At 42.8% G+C, this 23,024-nt stretch overlaps 1 protein-coding gene across 5 annotated transcripts in view; it reads left to right on the plus strand.

Moving 5' to 3' along the window:
- The window catches only part of nbeal1 (neurobeachin-like 1), a 34,098-nt gene that overhangs the window by 3,512 nt on the left and 7,562 nt on the right, over positions 1–23,024 (plus strand). For 3 of the 5 annotated variants that reach the window (XM_088292226.1, XM_088292228.1, XM_088292227.1), the window contains exons 3-40: positions 4,464–4,555; positions 5,013–5,174; positions 5,299–5,380; positions 7,053–7,180; positions 7,290–7,372; positions 7,926–8,011; positions 8,615–8,981; positions 9,115–9,221; positions 9,686–9,772; positions 11,113–11,196; positions 11,329–11,427; positions 11,503–12,074; positions 12,705–12,837; positions 13,030–13,149; positions 13,288–13,597; positions 13,680–13,765; positions 13,832–13,921; positions 14,007–14,184; positions 14,293–14,426; positions 15,010–15,169; positions 15,277–15,379; positions 15,456–15,615; positions 17,253–17,411; positions 17,508–17,667; positions 17,760–17,848; positions 18,069–18,674; positions 18,765–18,940; positions 19,054–19,342; positions 19,436–19,744; positions 19,825–19,974; positions 20,060–20,217; positions 20,360–20,484; positions 20,574–20,700; positions 20,804–20,952; positions 21,935–22,068; positions 22,155–22,256; positions 22,416–22,511; positions 22,590–22,714. In XM_088292226.1, coding sequence (XP_088148352.1) covers positions 4,464–4,555; positions 5,013–5,174; positions 5,299–5,380; positions 7,053–7,180; positions 7,290–7,372; positions 7,926–8,011; positions 8,615–8,981; positions 9,115–9,221; positions 9,686–9,772; positions 11,113–11,196; positions 11,329–11,427; positions 11,503–12,074; positions 12,705–12,837; positions 13,030–13,149; positions 13,288–13,597; positions 13,680–13,765; positions 13,832–13,921; positions 14,007–14,184; positions 14,293–14,426; positions 15,010–15,169; positions 15,277–15,379; positions 15,456–15,615; positions 17,253–17,411; positions 17,508–17,667; positions 17,760–17,848; positions 18,069–18,674; positions 18,765–18,940; positions 19,054–19,342; positions 19,436–19,744; positions 19,825–19,974; positions 20,060–20,217; positions 20,360–20,484; positions 20,574–20,700; positions 20,804–20,952; positions 21,935–22,068; positions 22,155–22,256; positions 22,416–22,511; positions 22,590–22,714 — 6,377 coding nt within the window. The remainder of the gene's footprint in view (positions 1–4,463; positions 4,556–5,012; positions 5,175–5,298; positions 5,381–7,052; positions 7,181–7,289; positions 7,373–7,925; positions 8,012–8,614; positions 8,982–9,114; positions 9,222–9,685; positions 9,773–11,112; positions 11,197–11,328; positions 11,428–11,502; positions 12,075–12,704; positions 12,838–13,029; positions 13,150–13,287; positions 13,598–13,679; positions 13,766–13,831; positions 13,922–14,006; positions 14,185–14,292; positions 14,427–15,009; positions 15,170–15,276; positions 15,380–15,455; positions 15,616–17,252; positions 17,412–17,507; positions 17,668–17,759; positions 17,849–18,068; positions 18,675–18,764; positions 18,941–19,053; positions 19,343–19,435; positions 19,745–19,824; positions 19,975–20,059; positions 20,218–20,359; positions 20,485–20,573; positions 20,701–20,803; positions 20,953–21,934; positions 22,069–22,154; positions 22,257–22,415; positions 22,512–22,589; positions 22,715–23,024) is intronic. The other 2 variants (XM_088292229.1, XM_088292230.1) reach the window with 1 other exon arrangement.

Here is a 23,024-nt window from a genome sequence, read left to right on the forward strand (position 1 = left end):
TTTTTTTCAGCTCTGCGTTGTTCCACATAAATGCCGGCCTATTTGCAGTTTTGCATTTGAGTTACACATTTTACATTGGAACGACAATGTGAAACGGTGAATTGTGATCCTTGGATTATCACAAAATTCTCTCCTTATCCGGCTGCATGTTCAAAGCATTGCCCTCGAAGCCACAGATTCAACTTCTTCTGCTTGTTTGTACAAATGCCAACAAGTTCCCAAGGTGTGCAAGACAACTTTCCATGCTGCGCTGGTTTATGATTGTTTAGAAAAGCAAATAAACAAGCGTTCAAAAAAACCACTCCCTGAAACAAAAACCGCTGTAACAAATGGCTCAGTGCTACATCCGATGTCGCGTAGGTTGTTGCGTCCATAATTGTATCGACATCAGAGCCCTCAGGGGGAATAAGGTGGATGAACAGGATTTTTAAATCATTGTATTGTGTTTTCCATGGAGGGTTGGACTCCACCACAGCTGCCCTTCGTCACCGATTCTGTTCATAACCTTTATGCACCGAATTTCTAGGCGCAGTTGAGGTGTTGAGGCTGGTCCGGTTTGGTGGCCTTAGTATTGCACCTCTGCTTTTTGCAAATTATGTGGCATTGCTGGCTTCTTTGAGCCACGATCTCCAACTCTCACTGGAGAGGTTCTCAGCCTCGATAAGTGGTTGGGATGAAAATCAGGACCTCCAAATCTGACATCATGGTCCTCAGCTGGGAAAGGTGAAGTGCCCTCTCCAGGTCGGGGATGAGATTCTTCCTCAAGTGGAGGAGTTCAAGTACAGTGGGATCTTGTTCATGAGTGAGGGTAGGATGGAGCGTGAAATTGACAGGCTCGGTGCAGTGTTTGCTCTGATGTGGACCGTGTAACAGTGTGTCATGGTGAAGAAGGAGAAAGATCTCGATTTACTGGTTGATCTACATTCCTACCCTCACCTATATTCACGAGATGTGGGTTGCAATTGAAAGAACGAGATCACTGATACAAGCGGTCAAAATGATTTTCCTTCGCAGGGTGTGCGAGCTCTCCCTTAAGGTCTCTGCCCACCAATCCGTCGTCAGCCGTCGTAAAGTTGGTACACGGCGTCTGTTTGGTTTAGCGCGCAACGCAAAGTCCGAGCCATTGTTGGGGCGTCTGGGGGGTGTGATTGGCCGAATCAACATGTAGAATCGGGCCGGGCTTTCAGGACAAATGATCGCTGTGATTGGCTATCAGCTAGCAAATCAGCACTGGACAAGAACGGGTAGTGACAAAAGCAGACAAACTTGATTTGAAATTTGAAGCTATTCCTTAAGAACTAAATCAACTTCGTTCATTTTTCTCCTGTATGCACATAACGGCTGGCTGTATAGAAGACCGCAAAGATGAATTATTCACTCAAGAAAGACCACCGTTACTGGACATCACCATGAAAGGCTACGCAGTGACTATTGCCACCGATGGCATGGGGGCGAAATACTTCTCACGCCTGCGCAGAAGGTCCGTAGCAGTTGGTGTCTCCGTCGGCTTTTGCGGTGTCTTCGGTCATTTTCTGGTCTGACGTGCCAACTTCTAGGCCGACACGGAAGTTGTCCATGACGGCCAACATCCGATTGGTGTTTCGAGGCCTTTAGAGAGAGGATGAGAAGCTTGGTCATTCGGGAGGGACTCAGAGTTGAGATGCTACTCCTCCGTGTTGAGAGGAGCTAGATGAGGTGGCTCAGGCATTTGCCTCCTGGACGCCTCCCTGGTATGAGGTATTCCAGGCATGTCCCACCGGAAGGATTCGCTGGAGAGATGGGATCCCCCAGATGAGTTGGAAGAAGTAGTCTGGGGAAAAGAAGTCTAGTCTTCCCTGCTAAAGCTGCTGTGTCTACAATCCGACTAATCAGTATTATGTACACTTTCTAGGAATAAAACCAATTTTTTTTAAGCAGTAATCCATGCCTTTGTTACATCTAGGCTAGAGTTCTGTCATGCACTTTACTTTGGAGTCAACCAATCCTCCCTCAAGCGCCTCCGACTGGTACAAAATGCTGCTGCACGTCTTTTAACTGGATCTTGAAAGACCAATCACATGAAATAAAGTGTTCAAAACAAACAGAATGTATGAACAAGGTATCTGGCTGGCATTAGATCCGCTCTGCTGATTCGTGAAAGCCACAATGTCCTTCTTTTCTTTGACAAATGTTCAGGCTTCTCTTCTCGTCCAGTTTCAAAATTGATCCCAGTAAACGTTGAAATGAGTCTTTGTCCCTTCCTCCTGTATTGTTGGAGCCAAACAAGGCACAGTAATTTGTCATTTTTGACGTTGCAGAATAAATGTATCTGTTCTTAGTTTCAGTTTCAAACCCTTAAATAAGCACCAAGAAAAACAAGTGTGTTGACTTTGGATGTAACGGGGAAACTAGCTATTAGCTTGTGGCATGTCTTGTGTGACTACACATTATACCCCATGTATGTATGTCAGACAATATCTACACCAAGCTATCTTTATTTTCCTCCACTAATTATCATGTCCCTCTTGTTTCTCATTTCTTTTTATGCATTGGATACTCCTGGAATGACACTGACTTTTTCTTTTATGGGTTTATGCCCTACCCACCCGTCTCTTTAAATGCATCCTTACCCTGTGATGTCACAGACCACATCCCTCCTTAAAATCCACAGTGAGGCAGTTTTTTTTAACATTGTGGTTGCAGTGACTCCAACCATGTCACCTCTACCAAAAAAGGGTTATCCTCACATGCACAGCAACTGGCCGACCACGCCCGTCTGGAAGGTTTGGAGCGCTTGCTGAGCCTCAGCAGCAAAACCCTTAGCGACATAATTCCAATTCTAAAATCACAATATGATGTCATATCGCAGACTCTGATCTGCTCTACCAGATCAGAAATTTCTTGCTATCGCAATGAATGTGCACTGTCATCAACTGTTCTCTGCATGTAATTGTAACAGGTGTCATGTCCTAACAGTTACACTTCTTAGGTCCTTGACCACCTCGCTGGAGCACTGAGTGCATGTTGGCCTTGGTAGCTCTGCATAGGTCATCTTAAACAGATATTTAACTATTTAATGAAATAACTGTGTTCAAGGATTAAATGTGATGAAAGATAGTATGTTTGTTTTTATTTTGGACGTTTGTCATATGAGCACTGTTTTCACATTGTGACTTGTATTTGTGTGTGTGTGTGTTTGTATTAAATTCACTTTGTACAGCAGTTTGAAAAATGTCTGAGTATGTCTTTGCGTCTGTGTGAGGAAGTATGACACTATGTGAGTTTCTGTCTGTCTGCCTGTCTGTCAACTCTGTGCCTGAGAGTCTCCCCCCCCCAGTCTAGTGACGAAGGCCTAGGCTAAAAGAGAGCCATACAGTGCAGGGTGTGTCCATGTGTGCCACAGTCCAAACCGTCAATGGGCATCTGTGCTCCCAAACTGATGCCTAAATGAGGACACTGTAATGCACACGCACGCGCATACGCACGCACACACAGGCACACACGCACACGCACACACACGCGCGCACACACACCCTGCAGTCTGTTGTCTTTCACTTGAGGGCTAAACCGCTCATTTGTCACATGCTGGAAAATATTGAGCACTTATCCAATAAATTCAGTAGCAGCTCAGACAGTACACACTCATTTTCTAGATTAAGCCACACACAAGCTTGTTTTTTCCAATAGAAAGTGGTATTACCTCCACCCTGAAGGGTATGTCATCATCAGCGTGGTTAGTTTATTTATGTATTTGTTCATCTACTAATTCCTCGTTATGGGTTTGCATACGTCATCCGTTTTTTTCCCATTATGTATTGTATATAGTTATTGTTCCAAGGATGCTCCAATAGCTAATTTTGGGGCTCCACTCTTTGAAGTCATCATTCATGATTATATGAGAAAACACATTTAACAACATGAATCCCATTTTGCCCAATGACTGTTGACATAGTCAAATCTTTGTTTTGCCAGGTTGTAATTATGGAGTATATTTATAGGTAACTCAAGCCTATCCAGAACCACGGAATGCAACAAAACAGAATATAAACATTTCGGTTGTCTATTGCTCAGAGGTCATGTGTTTGCTGAGTGCAAATCTCCCCATTCTTAATACGTGGCCAGGGCTGGTCTTTCTCCAGTCACAAGCTTGTCTTGATGACTTCATGAGAAAAGCAGCGAGTGTGCTTCCTGCTCCGGTTGGCTGCTGCCCACCCTGGCAGACATACAGACACAAGCAGTCAGCCTTCATGTGACGAGTTGTCAGTGAGCATAGCATACGCAAATACCTACTTCAGCGTTACACTGATGAGGTTTTCAATTAGGTTGATGACAGTATAACCATAATATTGCTTGTTATGAGACGATAAAACACATTATTTGTCTGAAAGGATCTTTTTATAGGCACAATTGTTAAGTTCACACACAATAAAGTCCCATAAATTGTAAATCCCCGCCGTGTAGTGACCTCCGTTTTCTCTTTTCAGAGAGACCCAGACTACTTGAAGCTATGGCTGGAGAGTTTCATCAGCTCCTACGAGAGATGTCTGGATGTTGACTTTGAAAAGCCACCATTAAGGTAAAGGGGGACTCAAAACAGAGGTTTTTATTATTATTATTTTTATTTTCCCTCTCTCCTTTAAAACCTGAATGCAGGCATTGACAACGTCAATACACATTTATGTCAAGACAGAGCACTTGCAGATTGGACGCAGCTTGGTTAATTTGATGGAAGCGTTTACATGACTCTCATTCATTTTGGCAAAATTAATATATAACCCGTGTGAATCTGAATTGGGAAAAAACATTTATATTTGGGTTCGGCCTTTTTGTTCCCATTGAGATATTTATATGGAGCATTTACATTCCGTTTGGTCATTCGGATTAATTCCTATCAGAATACCTGTCTCCATGTTAACCATGCTAATGAAAAAAAAAACAATGACGTGTTGATTTTTTTCCTGTCAACCACATTGCATTTAGTTAGGTAAACACAAAAAAGTTCATGTTGGATCATAGTACAATTGTATGTGCAGGCCAGAGGAGCCTCCACCAGTACTGAGCCTTCTACCAGACAACATCTTACAGGTTTTGCGGCACCAGCTTCTGCAGTGCGTCCAAAAAGCTTCTGATGGCCTGGAGCCTGAGCAGCAGAACTTGGCACTCCTGCTGCTCAAGTTCCTCATCGTTGTCTGCAGGTCAGTGCAGCAAACGTATCTATTACACGCAAGATAAATGTCATTTGAAAGGGCATTGTTAGCCTTTGAAGTCTTTGTTTTCTATGAACTGATCCTTTTGTTTGTAATTGGTTGTTACTAAAAGGAACCTGTCCAATGTGGAGGAGATAGGCACCTGCTCCTACATCAACCACATCATTGCCATGACGACGCTTTATATCCAGCAGGTCTAACTCATATCTCTCTCTCTCTCTCTCTCTGTCTCTCTCTGTCTCTCTCTCTGTCTCTCTCTCTCTCTCTCTCTGTGTCTGTCTGTCTGTCTGTCTGTCTCTCTCTCTCTCTCTCTCTCTCTCTCTCTCTCTCTCTCTCTCTCTCTCTCTCTCTCTCTCTCTCTCTCTCTGTCTGTCTGTCTGTCTGTCTCTCTCTCTTTCTCTGTGTCTGTCTGTCTGTCTCTCTCTCTCTCTCTCTCTCTCTGTGTGTGTCTGTCTCACTATCTTTCTCTCTCTCTCTCTCTCTCTCTCTCTCTCTCTCTCTCTCTGTCTGTCTGTCTGTCTCACTATCTTTCTCTCTCTCTCTCTCTCTCTCTCTCTCTCTCTCTCTTTCTCTGTGTCTGTCTGTCTGTCTCTCTCTCTCTCTCTCTCTCTCTCTGTGTGTGTCTGTCTCACTATCTTTCTCTCTCTCTCTCTCTCTCTCTCTCTCTCTCTCTCTCTCTCTCTCTCTCTCTCTCTCTCTGTCTGTCTGTCTGTCTCACTATCTCTCTCTCTCTCTCTCTCTCTCTCTCTCTCTCTCTCTCTCTCTCTCTCTCTCTGTGTCTGTCTGTCTGTCTCACTCTCTCTCTCTGTCTATTTCTCTCTCTCTCGCTCTCTCACACACACTCCGGCTGTCACCAAGCTGAACAAATACATTCATTATAATACATTATACTATAAAACTTAACCGTACTTACACTTACCTGTGGCAAAAAAATAGCGAAGCCTGGAGAGTTTCTGTCTGCAAAATGAAAAAAAAAATGTTTCCGGCAGGGCTGTGCAATCGAAATTCAATTATGACTACAATTATTACACAATAGTTACTAACTTGGCCTTATTGTAAAAACGATTCCTGTATATAGTTTTTGGTATTTTACATACAAAATAATTGTTTGAATTATTGTGATTTAAATTATTTATAAATTTATCGTGATTAATATTTTTTCATAATGGAGCTGCCATAGTTTCCGGGCATGAAACTACATACAGCCATTCTCTGCCAAGCCATACCAGTACAGTAAATACCGAAAAGCGGAACCTTGATTTAACTGACCAGGAACAAACAGATTCCGGATTTATATAATTTCAATATAATTTTATTTGTTTTTAAAATTTAAAAAATGGACAGAAAGGGTCTTGCCTAATGCTTATTGGACGGTCATTCTAGAGGGAAGGACCGGCAATAGAAAAGGCTAGATCCCCTCTGAGGCTCCGCGTAGCCCTCGGTAGCCCCCAAGTAGCATCTAGTAGAGCTTAGAGAGGTAGGCTAGGGGGAGTGTCCCAACGTGCCAGTACACCAACGTTGCCAGGGCTGCGAGGGCCCTTTATAACTGCACGCAGCTCTAATTAATTCCAGAGCAGTGATAAAAGCTGTGTCCGGTTGAAATTGTAAACATCCATGCATAGCGAGCAAAGTGTAATAACATCTCTCCTTTATTATGATATAGCTACATCAGCCGGGGTAATCTGCTTTTTTCTTCACAATCACATCATGCGTTTTGCGGTTAAATGAAAAACTAAATTTGTGTATGTTGCGCATTACCCAATAAGATAGTATTTTCATTGAGCGAGTCACTTGGATATTTTTTGCAGTTCAGTTCAGTACAAGAGAAATAAATGAAAGGAAGTGCTTCTCTATTTGGTCTTCCAGCTGAAGAGCAATACCAAAGAGAAGGAGTTGGTGGACCAAAGCCAGGCAGAGGAGTTTGTACGTCATGCACTGGCATTCTGCGAGAGCCTCTATGATCCTCATTGCAACTGGAGACATCGAATCTGCAGGTACTATCTATCACTCATTAGTTACGACCAATACGCATTGAATTGCAGTTAACTTTTAGACTATGCATTATGTGTATTTCTTTTCATTCTAGTTTTTTTTTTCCTCTAGCAAGCAGCTGGGCACAGTCGAGAGAACCAGGCAGAAGTACAAAGCAGCTCCACTTACTGTGGAATTTGTCCCCTTCTTTTACCGTAAGTTTCTAACCCTCCACTCCCACTCTCATTTCCATTTGTTTCTACTGCTGAAAAGTTGGTCAATGACAAAATCATTAACCTTTTTTTCTGTAATCTCTTTTACAACTTAACTTATTTCCCTCTGTTATCCCTGTGTTTGCCTGCCATTCAGATGAGTTGATAAATAACGCTCTCTGCTGGCAGCCATTTGAAACAAATACTCTTATTTTTTTCCCCCATTGTGTAGCTGTAATGGTTTGATAGCAAACAAGTTCTGTGCATGCTTTTTTTCCTTCATGGTAAAGTAGCTCCCAAACTTGTATCTGAAACGCTACTCTTGAAATCTCTTCATGAATAATACCAAGACGGCACACGTGTCCAACCTACCCAACAAGTTGTGTTGACAGTTGAGTTAATGGATGACCTGGGAATACCATGACCCACAGTCACTGCCTCATGCATGTCTGTTTTGTGCACATTCCATGCTGACAAGCATCCTATTTTACAGACTTATTCGACCTTGGTCAGTTTGCATTCCACCAATGCATCTGTATGTGTACTCTTTTTCTAGAGTGTTTTCAAGAAAGTGAACACCTTAAGGAGAGCTTAAAATGTTGTCTGCTGCACCTATTTGGTGCCATAGTAGCTGGTGACCAGGTAAGGCAAATTTGATGAGCAGTTTATCAGAACAATGCCTCAAATACTGTAAATGTTCTCAGACTAGTCAAGACTTTTGGAAGATGTTGAACTGTGTCTTCTGGACTTAGGTCGCATCTGACCAAAGCACCTTCTGCTGTTCTTATGAAATGTGGAAAAGATAAAGGATCTGATGACTTTTTTAAGGCACTGTTATTTATCTTCAGGTTTGGGTTTTGCCTGTTAAGACTAATTATGAGTTTGCGATATCAACAAATTAAAAAAAAACAGAAAGCTGTCTAAAGGTGAAAATCAAGTTTAGAGTTAAATAGTTAATCTCCTGATTTATAAACCATATGTTTTTCTTTACGTGCATCTGTTCCAAACTTTTTTCCACATGAAAAAGTGGTGTCTTGTCACCCCATAATAATGTATGTAATAATGTTCTAAATTTATAGGGTGTAGATGTAAATGCTTGCAAATAAAAACTGAACTATTGATCTGTTAGCTCATCCTTAAATTTTGATGCAAAACCGAAATTTGTATCCTTAACCTAATGTTATAAACACCGGAAAAAAATTAATCTACCGTCTTTAATTTCTCTTCACCTTGTCCCTCTGGCAGAAGAACGCGCTGCTTGCTGTCTCTCCAGCCACCATGGAGGTTTTGATTCGGGTGCTGGTGGACTGCTCCATGGGTAGCTGTTCCTCTGACAAAGGCGAGGACTGGGACAGTGATGCCCCTGATCGGAAGGCATGTCTGACTTTGGGCTGTTTGAGGGTGGTGGTGCAGTGCCTGCTGGCCGCCAGCTCAGACCAGCGGCAAGTGGAAATTGCCTCTGTGCTAGAAAACTACTTCAAGCTGCTCAACTCTGACCCAGCAGCTGTGGTTGCTGCCCGACAGCAACAGCAGCAGCAAGCCAAAGGTCGAGTGCCAACACTAGGTAGACACTGGGAGAGCCGCTTTGTGGCACTGCAAGTGCACATGCTAGGTATGGCAATCAAATATGGATGTGGTTCGTCCTACAACTGTTCACTTTTGCCAAATATTTGTATAGTACTTTCATCATTTTGTCTTTGTATCCCCCCCGGCCCCCCATCTCCTTGTCACTCATTGTCGCACAGACACAATGAGGGACATGTTCCTTTGTTCAGACAGGCCAGTTCTACAAGCAATCTTCCTCAACAGTAATTGCTTTGAGCATCTGATACGACTGCTCCAGAATAGCAAGGTAACTTCCTAACTGGTTCGAGTATGTAAATTGATGGTTCATTTAAGAACTCGGAAATAGCGATGTAAATAGTTTCTCTTATTTTAAAGGTTAACTCAGAAAAGCTTTCTCCATATATCAGGAAAATGTTTGAAAAGTAAATGGGTCTTGTGAATGTAACACATAAGCTTTGGGGGGCTTACAGTATCTCTAGCACACTGCACTCTTTGTCATGTTTAGTTCTTTTGACGCTTTTAGTTTAAAAATTGTAGACAGCATGCATGGTCACTCTCTACAGCTCGGCTGGATCACCATCACTCCTCCACAGTGACCCCTCCCACTGAGGGTCAGGTCTTCTCACCTCTCACCTGCCGCTCTACTCACTACATCCCTCCTCCCATGCACCGACCTTTGCCCCTTCTTCTCTCCTGCTCTCTCAACTCCCCCACGCGCTATGCTGACATCTTGCCTGTTGTGTGTGTCAGCTGGTTAATGCTAGGTGCACGGCGGCAGACAAGGACCAGAAAGATATAACCAACAACAGGTTACTGACAGGAGAGAGAGACACTCAGGTACAACAGAGAAAGTCCCACCTCAACCTACCCACCTGCCGCCCCCATTCACTATTCATTTTGCCCCTTACCTGACCAGAGACACTGGCCACTCCACAGCAAGACCCTCTCTAGACTCTGCCCAGAACATTTTGTAAGGTTTTGGCATAGAAATTCACTAAACATAAGGCCAAGTTTATACTGTAAGTCATCAACAGTCTCATACACAAGTATTACCCATTATTTATTTGCTTTTGAATGAATGTCCTAAAAAATTCTTCTCTGGTCCACTATTCTCATTCAGCTTTTTTACTGGCCGTACTCCCAGAGGAGCCTTTAGGTTAGTTACGTTTTATGCCCTCACCTCTGAAAAAATGTGGATAGACCTGCATTTGCCATCAATATGCCTTTGTTTTAGATCAGCCCAAACCTAATGAAGAGGCACAGCCTCATGGTTTGTTTCTTTACAACATAACCTGACATACACATGACCGAAGCAGAGCTGGAGCCACTTGCAATAAAAATAAAATTGACAAATTAACAAAACATATCAATTCTGTGTCTGGAATTCACCCAAGTGATGGATAATGTGATAGCAAATCTCTGCAGTCTTGCTGAGGAGTGACCTTTATGCCTTCCTCAGAGCTTTGCCAGCCAGCTTCATGAAATCGAATTGCCTTTTTCTGTTTCTTCCCTCCCCTTTATATTGTATTGGTTTTCCTCACTTATTTTGGGTCCCATTTGAATGCTGTCACCTTGCAGCAGTGTTCGTCCTCCCAGAGTTCAAGGGTGTGAGAGGACTTGGGCTCATTCACATTTTCAACACAATCCCACTCCAGCTGGTCCAAAATTCCAACTGTTTTCAGCTGCTTGTTTTATTCTCTTGAAACATCAGGCGAGGAACACTGCACCTGTTGAGCAGGAGCAGGACAGAGCTGGATGGAGATGTGTTTGTTTTCATGGTTTGGCTTCTGGTGTTTGGGTTGCATGTATTCAGTGTTTGTGTGATGAAGAAGACTTAGTGGTTGGTTTTGTGTGTAACTATGCATGTTTGTGCTTGTGTGTATAAATGATGGTTTTCTTTTTCATTTCTTTGTGACCAAGATATTACTTCTTTTCAAGGTAACACATGCAGCAAAAACATTGATCCCTGCAGCTACTACAGTTAGAGTTCTAACCATTGCTGATGATTTTACTCATGTTTGCCTCTTACTTTGATCAAAACCAAACACCGCCATCTTTTCATTTAATTTTTATATTCGCTAAATAAGGTTTATATTGTGCGTGCGGATTTATATTATCGGCATGTTTTTACATGGTAAATTATTTCAAACACCGTGCTAATGCAGATTTTCTTTCAGGTTATACAAGGACGGTTAGACTCACTTGCTGTAGCAACTATTAAAGCCCTAACCACAGTGATGCATAAATCGCCAGCTGCTAAGGTAGGGTCATATAATGAAATCAGATCTTGATTTGTGTAAAATATGCCAATGCAGATGGGGAAAAATTATGTAAAATGCTTTTTTACAACAATTCAATTCATAATTCAAGCAACTTTTTCAAACACATAACAGGAGGTGTTCAAAGAAAGAATTGGTTATAATCACTTATACGAAGTCCTCGTTTCCCTCGGCCAGCCATCTCGACTCCTCCTTAAAGAGCTGATGAACATGGTGAGGCTCTTTATTGTTTTATCACTCCTGTGGCTTGTTTTGTAATGGGTTGTGTGTCTTTGGGTGAATGTGTAGGCAGTCGAGGGTGAGCACACGTCAGTGGGCCTCTTGGGAATCAGCAATGTGGAGCCTTTACTCTTGCTCATCCAGTGGCTACCAGAATTGGACTCATCCGAGTTGCAGATTTTTGCTGCTGACTGGCTCTGTCGCCTCATCTGCCTCAATCGGCAGACACGCACCACCTGTGTCAATGCTGCCATGGTGTTGAGGGCGCTGGCTGTCCTTGAGTGCCATCGGCGGCTACACCGTGCTTGTGCAGAGAGCCTTTTGCGATTGGTGGGGTCGCTTGGTTCCCAGTCCCTGAGTGCCAGGGATCTCCTTAGGCTTCTGCACCTGCTCAGATCACCAGAGTCTAACCAAGCTCACCCTTATGTGGGTCCTGCTCTAAAAGCTCTCCTAGTCATGGTACGCAAACAGGGTCTGGAAAGTGCAATGCAGTACTTTGATCTGTCTCCCAGCATGGCTGGCATCGTAGTTCCAACAGTGCAGCGCTGGCCAGGCTCTGCCTTCAGCTTCCTAGCCTGGTTGTCCCTAGACCAGGATCAGTTGGGTCCAATCAGCAAAGACAAGAGAAAGCAGCTCTACAGGTTAGTTAAATACAATACAATACAATACAATACAATACAACTTTATTTATTTCACAGTTGGAGCTGTAACAAAGCCCTTTCCATATGGTACAACAGCATCAAATGAGTACTTTTGACTCTGCTTACACTACAATGGCATTTTTTTTAGCCTGAAAACAGTATTTGAAAACTATTTTCATTAGGGGTGCAACGAAAAAAAGATTTGAATTGGAAAATTGGTTTTGATTTATTAGATGTCAGTGCATCAAAGAGAACCTAGTCGAATCGTTCCACATTAAAATATGCCGGTACGTATAGAATTGTCATTTATTGAATATGATTACTGTCTCTTTAAAGGAAATACTTCATTTACTGTACTGGCAAGTTCAGTCATGATTATGGAGGCAAAAAGAAAGTCATTGTGTGTGACTCTCTAAGTGAGCCGTTCCCAATGGTAATGATATGCGTATCAAATTGTCTTTTGTTTGTATGCTGTATGTGCATTAGATCATTTATGTACTAGATAGTTGTGTAAATATATTAGAGTACGATTCATAACCCACATAGTTTACTGATTGGGACGTCTCTATCAAATGAGTACATGTTTTTGATCAGCATCATTTTTTTTTTCTCTTCTTTCAACCCGTGCAGCTTTTTTACCTCGGGGGGCACAGGGTTTGAGGCCTTTATTAGCTCTGCTGGTGTGCTGGTGGTCGCTGTTTGCACAAAGAAGGAATATGTCACAGTCATGCTGCCAGACAACTGCTTCTGTGACTCCCTCTGGGTGAGTTACATGCTGTTACTGTCCATTGTGTACCTCCAAACGCTGTAATAGGTATTTATTTCTCAATGAGAAATATGTGAAGCAAGGGCAATTCATTGGCCAAACATGATCTGCGTTGTCAATAACATTTTGTGTTAAAGCGAAAGCACACTGGCAATGTAAGTATTGGTTTAATGCCATTCTTGTCAACAGCACAGCATTGCTGTGGTGCACGTACCCGGAAAGAGGCCATTTGGACAGAGCCTCGTCTACATTTATGTGGACGGACAGCAAAAGCTATCTGCCCCCCTGAAGTACCCCACCATGACTGAGGTGAAACTCATGATAGTTGGAATTTTTAAAGCATAACATGTAGTTAATGTACACTATTTAGTTATTTGCTGTGCAGGATACAGGAATGTGGGATCCTAAATGTATGCTTATTTCCACTGATGTCTCCCCCTCCCACAGCCATTTACCTCCTGTTGCATTGGCTCAGCGGGTCACCGGACCACAACGCCGCCACCCTCCCAGATTCCGGACCCCCCCATATCCTCAGCCACCTCACCCAGCACACGTTCCTCATTGGGTAGCATCCTCTCGCCACACACCTGGGGCGGCCTACTGAGCGGAAAGCCTGAGTCTGTGACAAAGCTCATTTCAGCAGGGACCCAGGACAGCGAGTGGGGAAGCCCCACATCTTTGCAGGGTCAGCTGGCGAGTGTCATGGTGTTCCATGAAGCCCTACAGCCCAACCACATCAGAACACTCTGTAGCGCTGGTAAACAGATGGAGATGATGTATAGATGGAGGACTAAGAAGGAATTGCAAATAATGTTGGATGATGTGCTGTTTCTACACAGGTCCAAACTGTGTGTCGCCTTTAAAAGCCCAGGAGCCAGAACTTGGTGACCTTTCGGGCAAACTGCTGCTGCATTATTCACCAAAGGTCATTGCTTCTTCTATAAAATAATCCGCACTATGTTCCAAGTCTCACCTAAATTTAAACCAACAGGCATGTCAAAACCCAATCTGTCTCGATCTTTCCCCCAACAAACTGCATGGACGCCTGACTGGGAAAAAAGTTGTTAACTGGGACATCAAGGTTAGGACATCCCAAAAATTCTTTCACGTTATCATACTGTGCAAAAAACATAAACGTTGTTTGATTGTTTCTGTATCTTTGACAGGATATGATCAATTGCGTTGGAGGGCTGCAAGTGCTGTTTCCTTTACTAGAGCAGCTTGCTCTCACGACCTCTGATCAACAAAATAGTGATGCTTCAACTGGGTCAGACTTCATCACTCCAGATGTTACCACTCCTGCTGATGGAGAATGGGTCATTCTCCCATCGAACAGGGCTTCAGGTCTGTTTGGCATCACCTTGTAAATTGTATGAAATATTGTATTTTCAAGCACGTGTTTACGAAACAGCGGATGAAATAGAAATACTTATTTTTGATGTCCTACATCAGAAGCACGCTTGGAGAAGAATCTGGTGGCCACTCTACTGTTGGTGCTGAAGCATTTTCTTCAGAGGCATGCTATAAACCAGGAGAATTTGCTCCATTCGCATGGTGTCGCTACTCTGGGAGCCCTGCTGCAGAAGGTAATTTTTCTCATTCACGCTAGTGTCTGGTAGGCCCAGCAAGGAATGCTGGCTTTGTGTGCAAAGTTCATTAGCTCAGTGTGTGATCAAAAGGTCACTTAGCATCAATTTAAATTGCTCTGTGACTGAAGCACTCGTGTGCACTTGAATTCCACCAAGTGTTTTATAATCAAACACTAACTAAGCCACTTGTATGTCACCTTACTCACACAGTGAGACAGGAGGAATCATTAAATTAAGTGATCACGTATTAAATAAAGGATACAAAATTGCAAACCCTCTTTCTGGGCTTTGTGGGTTCCTTCCATTCAACATATTTGTTTCTTCAGAAACATCTTTGTGTTTGTATGCATGTAAATACAGTATATCTGAATCAGCATTTAGAGCACGTCAAAATAAAAGCCTCTATTGACGCGAGGATTAAAAATGCAGGATATGTTATCTTGGCAAAGCTACCACACCCTCTTAGTAGTAAATCTGCAGATATTTTTTCCTGTCCAATCCAGTGAGCGCCAGCTCTAGTGTTTCGGTTAATTATGAATTCATGTACGGTACGCAGTATATTATGTTTGTATGTTTTCAGCTTCCAGCAGGACACATTGATGTCAGTGTGCTTGTAGCTATGCAGCTGCTGATAGAGCAAGTGACCTATGAGAAGAACCAGGGCCTGCTTCAACAACTTCACACACACCTGCTGTTCAATTTCAACATCTGGAACAAAGGGGACTTTCCTTTACGTATAGGTCAGATCTTAAAACTGAAAGAAAATAATACACTTCATTACAAAAACAATTAATTTGGGACATTATCTCTAGCAGTTCTGAGATGTCTTTTTTGTTTTCTTTTGCAGGTCATATACAATATATGACCACTGTCATCAAAGACAACAGGAAGCAGTTCCGTAAAAAATATGGAGTCCGATTCCTTTTGGACATCATACGCCTCTATTATGGGTACGATTCTATTCCCTAACTTGATGGCTAATCAAGTTTTACCTGGCAGAAATTCAATCTCAGCCTTTCACTTTAGGAAGAACACTAATAAAGAGAGCGACCTGAGTGAGGATGACATTCTGAACATCCGTATAGCGCTCTGTGACCTCATCAAATACTACATCAGTAAAGGCATGTCACAAGAGGAGATGCACAGCATTGTTGGATACATTGCTGCCATTGGGGATGAAGATCAGGTGAGGAAGTATAAATGACGCAGCATTAACTGTCGCTGAATTGCCTTCATCCATCCATTTCTGAAAGTGCTAGTCTTCATTCGTGTTACAGGTGAGCTGAAACATCACGTTTTAAATAATGTATTCAATGTTTTCTAGCACCATAACTTTAAACTATATGTGCCATCTTCAACACCGCTTATCCTGTAGACCAGGGGTGTCAAACTCATTTTTGTGGACGGGCCACATGGTAGTTGTGGTTTCCCTCAGAGGGCCGGTATGACTGTAAACCCATATAAATTGATTGGAAAGCCAGTTTTGAAATCAGAAGCTAGTAAGTAATTGTTCAACAATTTTTCAATTTATTTTAAAAGGGGAGGATTGGTAACAAATAAATGGCAATATCTCATATCTCAGTGTTGTTAAAAGTGAAGAAAATATGCTAGACACAGGAAGTTGATGCAGATGATTTGCCCTTTGCGGGCCCCATAAAATGAGGTTGCGGGCCAGATCTGGCCCCCGGGCCTTGAGTTTGACACATTTGCTGTAGACGGCCATGGGAGGGTGCAGCAGCCTATGGTAAAACTTGTTCTGGTATCAAGTGTAGCATACGTCTCCATCAATGATAATCGGTTGAGCTTCACAGACGTTCCACACCTTTAAAGAATTTGTTCAAGAAAGTCTGAAACATGTATACATTTGGGAAAAGAAAATCACTTTTCTTTTCCAGAACTGCAACAACATTTACTGGTTGTTCCTTGGGCCATTCCCCACCTCACATAAAGTTTCCAAAACACCTAATAATAATAATGATAATAATAATAATAACAATAATAATAATAATAGCATTGCAAACATAAGCTGCTTAGCTGAGGTAATACAATGACATTTCTTTTGTTGCATAATTGACCGGTTCCCAGTAGGAATTACTGCAACAGTGCTTGTACAGGAAGTTAGCGGTTCATTTCACGTCAGGCATCCTCTTTCTCTCTAACAACCTCTTAATTTTTGGGGACATTTTCCTGTTTGCAAACTTAAAACAGAGCAGTTAGTTAAATTGACTTTATCCTGCATATCATTCTGGCTACCCAGCTATACTGAATGTCATGTCAGATTGTAACATATCACATACATTGAGACAGTACACAACCATCCTTGAGTTATTTACACCAATAAACACATGCAACAACAACCACTTAGAGATCTTCAACACCACTTATCCTGTACAGGGTCACAGGAGGGTACTGGAGCCTATCGCGGCAAAGTACGCCCTAAACGGTTCGCAGAGCCAGTCGATAAATTTACTAAATGGATTACAGTGGACTCCTGCCAACTTGCGGTTTGGCACCCTCGGATTCATGAATTAAGTTATTAAATGTTTTAATTTTTTTTTTTTTTGGGGTGGGGGGGTGTTGATCCCCCAAAAAGCACAGCAATGTTTTTTGATGATTTTGTCTTTTTTTTTTCTTCTCTTTCCCCCAATGCATTTCAAGAATGTCAATTATATACAGTTTTATTATTCATGGGCCACCGTACAGGTCCTTATACCCTGCGAACAGCGGGATTCTCAGTTCTGTTGAAATATGTCTGAGAATGAAACATGGAAGAGGTATTCTCTTGTCAATGACTAATTTTGAAAGTTTTTTTGTGTGTTGAAGATTTGTGGGCTATTAGAGATGTTACTCAGCCTCCTTCAGAGCAGTCCATCCAGGGACCAGATTTTTCTGCTTCTCTTTGAGCCTGGAGCAGCCGATTCCTGCTACGCTCTTCTGCTCAACAATAAACACTCTGACCGCCTCCGAGAACTTGTCTTCAAGGTGTGTTATAGCCAACTCAACTTCCAAAACCAAATTGCAAGCATTCATATCAGAACTTGTCGTATTTACCAATTTTTTATATCGAAATCTGCACAGCTGTTTGAGCGCATGTTGCGATGTGACCGCATCTATGAGAAAAACAAGCAGCGTTTGAGGTTGAGGGAGGTGGGTTACAACGGCCTGTCACTGCTCTTCTCCGATCTTCACATCACGCCAACTCTCATTCGTTGTCTCCTGAATCAGGTCCTTCACACAGGTCGGCTTTTAGTTTCACAATAATAATAATGATAAATGTATCACAGGAATAGAACCGAGTGTAATCTGCATACGTGTGCTTATAATATAAAGATCAAGTGGTGAACTACAAGGATCTGATGGCACTAGTTCAGCTCACTCATCGAACTGGTCCCAGCGTACGTCTCATTGTCTGCAAAAGGGTGAGGAAGCACAAACTACTTTCTCTGGGCCTTATTTTTTTATTATAGCAAGACATGTTGGACAATTGTATCATCGTAACCAACTGTTTATGTCAAATACCCCCTCATATGACAAAAAAACAAATATCCAAGAATCACCCGAAAATCTTTAAATATACCCACAAAACTAAAATCTTACCTCATGTTTCTCAGGTGTTTTAATGTCCCTCTTCATGTTTAGGTGTACCAGCTTCTCCAGTCCCAACAAGATTCTGCTAGCCAGATTTCGAGGCAGCAGTGCTGGCAGGATACCCTTGCACGACTCTACATGCGAGGCGAAGGCTCATTGCCATCCCGAAGTGTAGACACAGTCAGCACCTGCAGCCTGGACTTGAACCAAACCAGCGGAAGCAATAATAACCGCCTGGAACTGCCGCTACACCGTAGAACAAGGGCAAGCAGTGCTGGTCGCCTGGATCGCCAAGAGGATGATTGGCTCAGTATGGGCGACACTCGATCTGTAGACAGCATGGAGAACAGCGACATTATCTCACTACTGGACACTCCGTCATCTTCCGCCTCGGTTGAGCCCCAAACCCAAGTCAAGCCTTGGCTAATGGGAAAATCTGGTGGCTTGATGCTTGACCTGTCTCACCTGCAGACCTATGAGGGCTTGGAGAGTGGCAGCCAGACACCTGGCAGTTTGCCCAGCACACCTTCTCCCGTCGAAACACAAAAGCCCTTTCCAGGCAACTCTGGAAATATAGATCAGACCGCCCCATCGACTGAAGATACCTTCCTCTTCAGTGACAACCTCTCACTGGGGGAGTCCTTTAATAATGCTGAGGTAAATGGCAGCTGGAAAGCTTACATTGTCTTGAACAAATGAAAACTATTCCCATTTCTGTATTTTACTTTATCTGTCATCACCTTCTAGCGGGCTGAGGAAGAATTGTGCAGTATGTTGCCTGAGATACTGGTATGCGTCATGTGGCGTGGTGTTGATGGTTCTGACGATTCGGCGTGGCTGGAGCGCGGCCAGGTCTTTTCAGCGCTCAGCAAACTGGGAACAACCAATGAGCTCTTACTTCCTGTCGACCAAATCAAACTGAGGTCTGTCCACAGTCAGTGATGACAGTACAGAAGTTTCTGTGGGAGCAAAGTAAACGCTTCCACGTAGAGGTTTGGTAAACTTGTACCCTCCCCTCTGTGCACCCGCTTTCTAGTCTCATGGAACGTATGTTGGAATTGGCCGTGATTGACAATCGTGAAGCGTCTGCTGCCACGTTGCCTCAACACACGGAGAATGCAGTCCGTCTACTTCACATGGTACAAGATTTCTTGCAAGCTGAGGGCCTGGTCAATCCAGGACTGTGGACAGAGAAGGTGCTGGAGGAAACTGTGACACTGATGGACTGTCTCATGGTGTGGTATTCTGCTGGCACTCAATGGTTCCAGCTTTCTCAAGTTGGACTGAGATTGTTGCTAGGCTTCATGGCGCAAGAGGATCCAGAGGTGAAACATTGTCATTTCTTTTGTTTTTGTCGGTAATTGTAAAAAAAAAAAAAGAACATCTGCCTTAAAATCAATTATTATTTTCCTTCACAGGTGTGTGCAATAGCCACTGCTAAGCTGAATTTTATTCTACAAATGAAGGAAGTTTCCAGCCAGGATGAGGCCTGTTACCTTCTAGGCAAGGTTGAGTGCATCCTGCGGCGCTCTGTCCAGGAGAACACAGAGGAAACATACTCATTCCTGGTTCCTCTGTTGCGAACACTCCTCTCCAAAGTTCATCGCCTCCTCTATATGGAGCTGCATCTGCCCCAACTGCCTGATACCAACGGCAGCCCATCTTTCTTTGAGGATTTTCAATTATACTGCAACTCACCCGAGTGGCGTGTCTATCTGGACAAATATGTACGAGACTAAAATGTACCGTGATATATTTGAGATGATGAGCAGACAGCATTAGTGAAGTGTCTCCCATTTATTTTCAGATCATTCCATACATGAAGCAGTATGAAATCGAGACCTTCAGTCACGGCCATGAGAGTATGGCACTTTACTGGAAGGAGTGCTATGAGGCCTTTATGGTCAGCCTGCATAAGAGAGAGCGAGAAAGGGGGGAGAGCAAGATGTGCTTCCAGGTTAATTGAAACCCTTCAGTTGGATTCCACCAAAACGCCAAAATTGTCCTGTACTTACATGTCACCCGTTCCCTTTTTACTTCAGGAACATTTTGTTGAGCCATTCTCCCGCCAAAGTCGTCAAGAGAACCTGAGATACAACAGCATGTTAAAGCAACAACATACCCAGAACAGCGCCTCTCTCAGGCAGTGGAAGGCAGCGCGGCGTGGCCTTGTTTGTGAGCGGGGGCCCTGGGCTGAAAGGTATGATATTAATTTAGTTTTTTTTAGGGGGTGGGGGGTGGTGCTGGGGAGGTGTTTTTTTTACCACTGAAGGAAAGTTGATCGCTCATTCAATGAAAGATGCAGCATCTAGTTGATGGAAACTTTGACCTTGATGTGACAGGCAGCCAAAGAAGATGCACTGGAAGCTGTCCAGCGCAGAGAACTTTTCCCGCATGAGGCTGAAGTTGATCCGTAATTACAACTTTGACCCTTATCGGGAGGCCAGTGCCCTGCGAGACAACCTTGGTAGAACACACATCTGCTGATTTCATTTGATATTTTTCACAATATCTATTTTTTTAAATTAAGATTTCCAAATGCATGACATTGTTTAGGTGTTCATCAGCAGTTTGTCAACCCGGAATCGCTGCTGCTGGAGGCTGTGAAGCAGGTCAAAGTTACCAACCTGGAAGATGACATCTTGGAGTTGCCAGAGGACGACCTGGCGGCAGCAAATGGCCAGTAAGTAATTTTAACAAGCAGTTGTTGCACAGAAACATTGTTGATTGTGATAAACCTAAAAACGTTTTAATGGTTCCATAATATTGTCCATGTTGTTATATAGGATTGAAGCAGAGGACTCGGGTCAAAAGGAGAAACTGATTCTTTGGGAAGACTGTCATCTGGTGACGGTGGTCGACGTGGTACCCGGCCGCCTGGAACTCACTACCCAACACATCTATTTCTACGACAGCAGCCAAGAGAAGGACGAAGGTGTGTCACTTTGCGTTATTGTGTTGCTGCATTAGCTAGTGGATCACATATGTATTAAAAAGACTGAACAATCCTAATCTGAATGTGCACCAAATTGTACATTCTCAAATGCTTAAAAAATGTAATTCATATTAATAAATAATAGGCTAATGCAAAAAAATAAGCCATTATGTCCATATATAGTACAGTACACTAATATAATATGTGCATGTTGGAGGGGCATCCTGCTTGGATAGAGGGATCATAGAATTTGAGAAAGGTTCATTCGCTCCCATGAATATGAAAACATTTCAGATTATGTATAACAGTTGGCAACTTATTGTAAAAGCTCACTTAGCGTACCTTCTAATACATTTATAAAACAGACTGGAAGACCGGAGTTTTAGCTCACCGGTTAGAGCAATGCACTCCCACGCTGGTGCCGCGGGTTCGATCCCCCGATTGGTGGTCATCGCAATTGTAAAAACACCACCGGTTACACACGTCCCCCGTCGATTGTGGATGAATTCGGAAAGCCGCTTATGTTAGAAATCATATTGTTACAATACGTCCAATGCCCGTTACACCTCAAAATATTCACGCAACTCTGAACTGTTGAGCAACTAACCTTCATGAACATGGAGCAAGAATGGGAAAGAATTTCACCGACCTCTTTTCCCCAGCTCTTATTGAGTGTTGCCAAAAGGAAATGTGATGTAACACATTGGTAAACATGTCCCTGTCCCAGGTTCTTTGGAATGTGTAATAGGCATCAAATTGAGAAAAAAAAAGAGTGAATATTCAGGCGGGAAAAAACAATTAGTTTGTACATAAAATATTTTGTCTTTGTAGTGCATTCAATTGATACATACAGGAACATTTTTGCATATTATTGTATTCAGTTTTTATTTACATTTCAGACAACATCTCAACTTCCTTAGAATTAGTGTTTGAACTTTGTTTAACACCAATCATGATGAGTTTACTTCCATGTTTCCTGAAGGTGTGGGTCATGACTTTAAATGGCCCCTGAGTCAGATACGTGAGGTACATCTGCGACGATATAATCTGCGGCGCTCTGCTCTGGAAATCTTCCTTATTGACCAAACCAACTACTTTCTCAATTTCAAGAAAGAGGTGATCTATCTGCTTCCTTTAACGTGTTTGACCTTCGCCTCTTAATGAGCTGCAATACAGAAACTGCCTTGTGTTCCAATTTACAGGCAAGAAATAAGGTGTATGACCGCATGTTGCTACTGCGATCCCTCAGTCTGTATGGAACACGTTCTCCACAAGAGCTCCTCAAAGCCTCTGGATTAACGCAGGTCAGGAACTTTATTGTACAGGATAGATTTCTTATTATTCTTAGTCTCAGAGACAACATTAGACTGGTAGCACTATAATTCCAGGTTTAAAAATGGACAAGTTCTTTATGCATACTGAAATGAATATTTCGTCTGCCTTTTGGGTCAAATTGTCCACAGAAATGGGTCAATCGGGAGATTTCCAACTTTGACTACCTGATGCAGCTCAACACAATTGCTGGCAGAACATACAACGACCTGGCTCAGTACCCAGTGGTATGTTCACTGACTGAATGCATGACTACTGAAGCATCTCCCAAATGCTTTACCGCCCTTTACCACCTTTGTTAATAGTTTCCCTGGATTCTGGCAGACTACACCTCCAAGGAGCTGGACCTATCGGATCCCCTGGTATTCAGGGATTTGTCAAAGCCCGTGGCAGTACAAAACAACCACAATGCTAAGGCTGTTCGAGAAAAGTATGTTTCAATTACGTGGACCGTGTATATCTATTTCTAAGTGCAGTTTCTACAACATATTATGCCGTTACAACAAGTTATTATTGTATTATTATATAGTTATTAGAAGCTTTCGGAATTACTCTGTTTTCTGTGAAGTATTGTGGAGGGGGCCTTTATGGTTTTGGGCTGCTTTGATGCCTCAGGACCTGGATGCATCGTTACCATTGACGGGAAAGTTTATTCCTTGGTTCATCAAGCCTTTTTGACTGGTTGCCTGCCAAATGAAATTTAACAGAGTATGGTTGATGCAAAATGACAACCCAAAGTT

The sequence above is a fragment of the Idiotropiscis lumnitzeri genome, chromosome 3 (genome assembly GCF_059441095.1).
Source record: "Idiotropiscis lumnitzeri isolate Australia: NSW breed Sydney's pygmy pipehorse chromosome 3, RoL_Ilum_1.0, whole genome shotgun sequence".
Classification (NCBI taxonomy): Eukaryota; Metazoa; Chordata; class Actinopteri; order Syngnathiformes; family Syngnathidae; genus Idiotropiscis; species Idiotropiscis lumnitzeri.